General features: G+C 41.2%; 1 protein-coding gene across 7 annotated transcripts in view; it reads left to right on the forward strand.

The window, feature by feature from the left end:
* The window catches only part of gsr (glutathione reductase), a 113,144-nt gene extending 110,820 nt beyond the window's left edge, over positions 1–2,324 (forward strand). For all 7 annotated transcript variants that reach the window (XM_066650107.1, XM_066650108.1, XM_066650110.1 and 4 more), the window contains one exon: positions 1,678–2,324. In XM_066650107.1, the coding sequence (XP_066506204.1) occupies positions 1,678–1,827 (150 nt within the window). In that variant the 3' untranslated portion in view covers positions 1,828–2,324. The remainder of the gene's footprint in view (positions 1–1,677) is intronic.
* The last annotated feature ends 5,728 nt before the right edge of the window (positions 2,325–8,052 follow it).

Genomic DNA, 8,052 nt, shown 5'->3' on the forward strand with positions numbered 1-8,052 from the left:
TTCCCATGTGAAAATTTATGTACAGGCCTGCAAATTTGGTGTTTGTTACTTAAATATGAATGAGGAAGAACTCTTTAAACTTTGAGTTGGCAGGGCAAAATTTGTCTTTAAATCTAATCTGGAAAATTATAAAAAAGTGGTTTTTCATCACTACAAACAGATGCTCAAACTTTAGATAATATTGACCCGTGGCATTATTCTGGTAAAGACACTTGAATGTTCACTTAAGTGCAAGAACTGTACAGATTGAGCAAGAACGTGTGGTTTTATTGGTGCCACTGCAATGAAAGGAGAAAAAAACTAATTTGCCTCAGTACAAACAAATGCTCAAAGCATAGACAAATATTTCCCAAATTGCCTGACCAGTGACATTATTCAGGTAAGGATATTTTGATGATTGCTTTAGAGGAAAAAACGGTTCCAATTTAGCATGAATTTGTGGTTTCATAGCAAGGTAAGTGCCTTCATTATCACAAGATTATCACAAGAAAAAGGGCCTTCACAAGCTCAAATTTGTCACGCTTTTTCCCTGTTTTGTATAGTCCTGCTCTGTCTGTTTCCAAGTTCCCTTGTTTACCATGTGGTAAAAATCACATGGCTCTTTTTTTGTTTTGTCTCTGTCTCCTCCCTTCTCTCTGTCTTAGCCCTGCCTTAGTCCCCGCGTCTATGCCTCCTTTGCTGCACTGCCACTGCCATCTCTTTCAGTTTCAGTGCTCCTTTGTGCGGTCTTGTGTGTGTGTGTGTAGATACGTTTCTCTGTCTGTCTTTATGTATGTCAACACCGGTTCACAGCTGTTTCTTGTTTGTTCCTGTTTTATTCTGTTCAGTTTAGTCTAGTTTGTTTTCTGTTTCTCCTGCTCTTGTTTATTTTCATGTTGTGTTTTGTGTTTGTTTCTGTTTTGAAAATAAATTATTCCTTGCAAGTATGTCTGCATCCCTCATCCTCCCTTCAGCCGTGACAAAATTACAACATTTTATTATCTTTTTAACAAATTGCATTGATATCTATGGGGCTGTCTTCCCTCCCCAATGCCCTAATAACTCAAACACTGAAATCACATTAATAATGTCTTAAGGAGTGTGATTGCTTACAGCAATCTTATTTATAAACCATTAGCCAGCTATTTTCTATACTGTACAAATCTATGGTACTGCACTGTAATGCAGTGCATGTGCTTACAATGCTCAAGGTACCATATATTTCAGAGGCTGTCTATGTACATGTAATAACATACATGTAATAACATAATGACAGAACCAATATTTATTAGATATATTAGATTCTTCAGGGATGGTTGCACCAACAATTCGATACACTTTATTCTAATATATTGTCCCTCAGTAATAATAGTGTTTAATCTTATGAACTGCCAAATTTAGATAACAAAAACAATTTACCCAAACATTATTCAGAGCCAACATCTAGCTTGACTGAAATCAGATTCCTGTTACAATTTTGGATTGAATCATTTAAAATGCCAACACTTTAAGATCAGTTTGGATTTAAAAAGCTACTTTTGTAAAACAAAAATGGTTTTAGGGTTTACAAAATGTAGAGTAGCCTGTCAAAAATAAAATATCATGAGCCTTAATACTGAAACTGAGGCACCCGTGGAAGCCTGCAAACCAATTTTCTTATTCTCTCTCTCTCTCTCTCTCTCTCTCTCTGTTCTGTAGGTGGTTGGGCTCCATATGCAAGGACTTGGATGTGATGAGATGCTTCAGGGTTTTGCAGTGGCCATCAAGATGGGTGCTACCAAAGCAGACTTTGACAGAACTATTGCCATTCACCCTACCTCTTCAGAGGAGCTAGTGACAATGCGCTGACCAAATTTTCTTAGATGTTTTCTGAAATATCCCATTGGTCATTACACTGCCTGGAATCCTCTTCTGTGTATTTTCGCTTGCCCAGCATATGTTTAAAGATATCTCTGAGCAAATGCAGCTATAAATCTCAGCTACGTTCCTAGGCCCCTTTGTAGCACATACTGTACATTGAGGATTCCTTTTTTTTCTATATTACCTTGTTGTTTGTATGCTACACCCTCCCTCTGTTTGCCATATATTTGTATTTTTGATCTTAAGTTGCAACTAACTTTCAGCAATTGTCCAAAATTGGACAACACGTTGGCTTTTACAGTTTTCCTTAATGTGTATGGGAAGAAGAAACTTCCATTCTCTTCTAGATGGGCTAATCAGTGTATTTTCAGGTATGATGTGATCATTTATAGTCATTGACAGATTTTTGAATAATATTTGCCTTTTGTCTTCTTTGTTTATTCTCTGACCTTTCCAAGTTCTCGAATAAAGGCCTTCTTATTATCTCATCATATACCATTTTCATGTATGTATTTTTGCTCATCTTTACCAGAATAACAAAACAGTAAACAAATTCTAGTTTAAAATAGGTCATGACTTTTTAATAAAAATTATTATTATTTTGTTTTGCAGCAACCATTGTCCTGAAGCAACTTTTAAAATATACTGACTCTGAAACCTTTAAAAGAAACAAGATTCAAATGAGGAATATGTAAAGTTTTCTCACTTTTGCCACACATCAAGCAGCTGTTTGTTTTCAGGATTAATATTGAATATTGGGCATTTCACTGCAGTAATTTGGGGCAAAAGCAAGAAAACTTTATACTTTCCCCATTTGAATCTTGTTTCTTTGAAAGGTTTCAGGGTTCAGAAAATTGTGTGGGGTTTATAGAAAATATGTCACCACTCCTGGGAGGGTATCACTCTGCTTTCTTGCAGCATTTCACATTGTATTTTACTTAGTGACCCAGTAAGATTAAATGCTGCTGATAAAATGAGAGCCAAGGCCATGAGACAATCTAAATCAGCCGTCTGCTGTTTGCCTTGATATTTCATCTAGCTACAATCTTGAAACCATGTCTGTTCCCCAAAAAACATCAGTGAAAATTAAATGTCTATTACAGACGGTCATGGTAATTTAATGAATAAATTCTCTCCTCTTAAATTCCATATCTATATTTGTCTTAAGGATTTATCCTTTGGGAAGTGGTGGAAATTACGGTGGAGTTGAAATTCCCCAACAGTGCACAACAAAAATTACTTTTAGGATCATCCCCTATCTGGTATTTTATTAGTCTTGACAATTAGTCTTTGTACTATTACATACCAAAATTGGAAGAAAAAAACCTGCAAAAATATATGTACTAATCTGGAGTGAGTATGTACTATTGGACAGGTAAAGACAGAGTTTGCTTAACCCCTAAACTTATACATCATGCCTGTGTACACTTTGCTGATAGCTCAGATATTTTACTAATTTCTTCTCCGAGCATAATTTTAAAGAGATACAGGCCTTTTTGGATGAAAGTCATCTGTGTCCCACATCATTATTCATAATGTTTTGTTTAAACAGAAGAATACTCTTACTAACTGAACATCAAATGACATGAATTTCAGGGGTATATATAAGGCTGAGAAGAGGAGTTCAGGCGTGGTCCTACTCACAAATTATGTTATTACATAACTTCAATTTGCTAGTACAGACCACACCCATAGAGGCTGAAATGGGGAAGTGAACTCAGAAGTCTTTGGGGAGGAGTTCAGGGTGGCTTATGAATGCATATGAAGCTGGACCCCAAATTTGGAATGATATGACCATCATTCCTAAATTAAGTGCTACAGAATGGACAGGTTCAAGTACTCTAGTCGAGGGTTTGGTTGGTGTCCGGGATCATGTGAAGGTGAATGAAAGGGGTTAGTGAGTCCATGAATGAACTACCTTTAATAAACTGGTGCATGACTTAGCACCACGTGAGATGGTAGAGGAGGAGCATTAGGTTGAGTAAATAGAATACCCCTTATTGATTATGACAATGACAGAAATCTATGAGAGGGAAATGAGAATGGAAGGGTGATCTAGAGGGATCACAGATGAAGCAAAATAAGAAGACCCAAAAGGGTCAGCACTGCATGAAATGTGAGACAGAGAGAACGCAGTTTGACACCCAGGAGCAAACTCTGAAAGAAAAAAATTCCAAAAGTTGCTGAGGAGCATAGTGGCAAGGTAGAAAGTTGACTCAAGGATAACAGAGATGCCTAGATGGTGAAAACAGGTGCCACAGAAGAGGCAACATGTGATAGGGTGAATTGAATTTGAGGTGGCTTCAAGTGCCTGAGTGCTGGGAAGGGCGGCTATTCAAGACAACACCTGAGGAGAGAGCATAAGCTGGAACAACATGGTTGCCAAGAGGAGAGGTCAGCTGGAGGAATCAATGAAAACAGTACCATAAGAAGCAGGGTGAGGAAATTAATTCCATTTGGACAATCAAAATAGGTGGGATTAATTTACATGTGTTTAAAGTCAATTTTGTTTTATATGAATTTATGTAGAAACGAGGTAGCCAAATACTTTGTGTTATCTAGTCAAAAATGATGAAACATGGTTTGCATGAATGATATTGTTTTGTGTTAACATATAATCTTTTATATCGCAAAAGTATGATTCAGACATTTTTGGATGGTCATTCAATAGGAATCGTCTTTGTCTTGTCAAGGGTCATAAACTTTATGTGATATCACTAGGAGCAAGATCTCAATCTTTGAGATCCAATCAGGTCTTTAAAGTGGGTCTTCTAAATTCTGGTAAAAGGCAGTGGCGCCAAATGAAAAAGGCTTCTACTCAAGGCTTCAGACACTGCAGGCTTCTTTCCCCACACCTTCTCTTCACTTCACACTTTCTCTCTTTTAGCATTTTTCAAGGCTAAAGAGGAAAATGACTCATGATTTGAAATGACTCTGCAGGCTTCCTTGCAGGCGTCAGACTCTCATGGCTTTCTTTGCTAGTACGGACCACGCCCATAGAGGCTGAAACGGGGAGGTGAACTCAGAAGTCTTTTGGGGAAGAATTCAGGGCGGCTTTTGAATGTGTATGAAGCCAGACCCCCAAAAATGTACAGGAATGCTGGTCATTAAGTGCTGCAGAATGGATAGGTTCAGGTACTCTGGTCAAGGATTTTATTGGTGTCCTGATTGTGTGTAGGTGAATGAAGGGGTTAGTGAGTCTTTGAATGAACTACCTTTAATAAACTGGTGCATGACTGAGTGTCATGTGAGACGGTAGAGAAATAGCATGAGTAAGCTGAATGTCCTTTATTGATTATGATAATGGAAATTCTAGCATGACTGGTAATTTGAGTATTCAGATGCCGCAGCGGTAAAGGGGATATGATTGCGAAAAGTGATATAGAGTCAGAGTTGGTTTTAAGAAGGACAAGATCATCGCGTCTGAAGAAATCAAATTGATCAACTAATAATAGAATTTTAAAGTATCACCAGCTAAATGTCATTAAGCTACAGTGTAACAATAATAGTGACATTTATCTGGGGCCACCATGGTAGTGCATCAGGCTGGATGCACTGGACAGAGTGTTGCTAAGTCCAATTTCTTCTTCAGTGTAATTAATGGTGATTGGGCAATAGTGAGGGGTCTGAGGCTGGCAACAATAGGTGGAAAGTGGATTAGTAGCAGCCTTGAAGTCAAGTACTACAGAGGGGCAGAGTTAATAAAGCGAGATATGCTTAGTTGGCAGGTATGCCCTGGTGGTGCATTTCCAATGGCATAGAGGGAATTGAGAACAGAATCGTGATCTAGAGGGATGACAGATGAGGCCAGTTAAGAAGCCCAAAATGGTCAGCACCGCAGGAAAGGCGAGATAGAGAGAAGGCATTTTGTCACACAGGAGAAAACTCTGAAAGAGAAAAATCCAAAAGGTGCAGAGGAGCTCAAGCAAGGAGGCAAGGTAAAAAGTTGACTACAACCTGGGGTAACCTGGGGAGAGAGCATAAGCTGGAACATATAAATTTTTCACCACTTTAGACCGGAGGGCGTCACTCCTCCAGCTTGAATTTAGAATCACCTGGGTCTATGGAAGTCTTTCACCAGTTCTGCCAGTGCTCGTTCTTGAACTTAGAAATGTTTCAACTTCCAGAAAGGAGGCCGTGCCATACCATCCCCTTAAGCCCAGAGGGGCGCCACTCCCTCAGGCATAGCATATTGCCATTGCTGTTACCCAAACTTTCGCCTTTTTAAATGCCTCCCTAATATCCCGACGGGACCAGTCTGTAAAGGCATATGCCCTTTAGACATCCAGGCATTGGAACCTCATTCGTTTGACCGACAGTGATGCACCCCTTCTGACTCACTACAAGGCGTGAGGGGGTACTTGAATTTGCTTATAAAGTGAACATAGAAATTTTTTGCTTTATAATTTAACACCTCCAGAGGGGAGGCTGGGCTTATCACCACTTTAGACCGGAGGGCGTCACTCCTCCGGCTTGAATTTAGAATCACCGGGGTCTATGGACGTCTTTCACCAGTTCTACCAGTGCTCGTTCTTGAACTTAGAAATATTTCATGTTCGAATTTTAGACTTCCAGAGGGGAGGCCAAGCATACCAACCCCTTAGCCCGGAGGGCGTCACTCCTTGGGCTTGTGTATTCGCATCAACGGGGGTCTATGGAAGTCTGGACTTAGAGTTTTTAATATTTCCAGAGGGGAGGTCATTCATACCAACCCCTTAGCCTGGAGGGGGTCACTCATCGGGCTTGTGTATTCACATCAACAGGGGTCTCTGGAAGTCTGGACTTAGAGTTTTTAATATTTCCAGAGGGGAGGCCCTGCACACCATCCCCTTAGCCCAGAGGGTTGCCACTTCCTCTGGGCACCTCAGTTCAAAAAGAACCAGTTTTCGATGGAGGTAAGTCTCCACCAGGGAGGGTTCCCCTGCCCATCCCTTAAGCCCAGAGGGTCGCCACTCCTCGGGCTTAACTCTTCGCATAACCGGGGTCTATGGAAGTCTTTTACCAGTTCTGCCAGTGCTCATTCTTGAACTTAGACATTTTTCAAGGTAGAATTTTAGAATTCCAGAGGGGAGGCTGAGCATACCAACCCCTTAGCCCAGAGGGTTGCCACTCCTCTGGCTTAGCCCTTCACATCACCTAGGTCTATGGAAGTCTGGACTTAGTTTTTGTCCACTTCCAGAGGGGAGGCCGTGCTTACCTCTACCTTAGCCCAGAGGGCATCACTCCTCGGGCTTGAAATTTGCATCACCAGGGTCTATGGAAGTCTGGACTTTGTTTTTGGTGACTTCCAGGGAGATTAGGCATAAAACTCCCAATATTCAAGCCCAGAGGTGAACCACTCCTTTGGGCATGTCATAGTTACATTGGGTGTACCTACACTTTTGTCTTTTTCAACACCTCCCTAATATCCCGACGGGACCGCATTGGAAACGCCAGTGCCCTTTGATTTTGGGGGGGTCTCGCCCCAACCGACTTTGACCGAGAATGATGCACCCTCCTCGGACACACTACAAGGCTTGAGGGGGTACCTGAATTTGCTTTTGAAGTCAACATAGAATTTTTTCACTTTAAAATTTAAGACCTCCAGAGGGAAGGCCAGGCTTATCACCACTTTAGACCAGAGGGCGTCACTCCTCCAGCTTGAATTTCGCATTACCATGGTGTATGGAAGTCTGGACTTAGGTTTTGTTCGCTTCCAGAGGGGAGGCTGGGCTTACCATCCCCTTAGCCCAGAGGGCATCACTCCTCAGGCATGAACTTACCATCACTGGGGTGTATGGAAGTCTTAACTTTGTTTTTTTAAACCTCCAGAGGGAAGGCCGGGCTTATCACCACTTTAGATCAGAGGGTGTCACTCCTTCAACTTGAATTTCGCATTACCAGGGTCTATGGAAGTCTGGACTTACCTTACCTGGCTTACCTCCACCTTAGCCCAGAGGGTCATCACTCCTCGGGCATAAATTTAGCATCACTGGGGTGTGTGGAAGTCATAACTTAGTTTTTTTAAACCTCCAGAGTGCACTCCAGAAATGACTCGTTAATGATCTGATTCTGAGTGTGGGTGTCATAAGTGGCAGAGCGGGTGCATATACCACGATCCATTGAAAGTCATCCCGTCCACTCAAACATTTGTCGGGGGAGGTGAATGCCCTAGGGCCCTTAACCCACCCGGCCTTCTGGAAAAGTCCAGGTCTTGCAGTGGGTGAAACTGGA

Source organism: Hoplias malabaricus, chromosome 17 (genome assembly GCF_029633855.1).
Source record: "Hoplias malabaricus isolate fHopMal1 chromosome 17, fHopMal1.hap1, whole genome shotgun sequence".
In the NCBI taxonomy this organism is placed as follows: domain Eukaryota; kingdom Metazoa; phylum Chordata; class Actinopteri; order Characiformes; family Erythrinidae; genus Hoplias; species Hoplias malabaricus.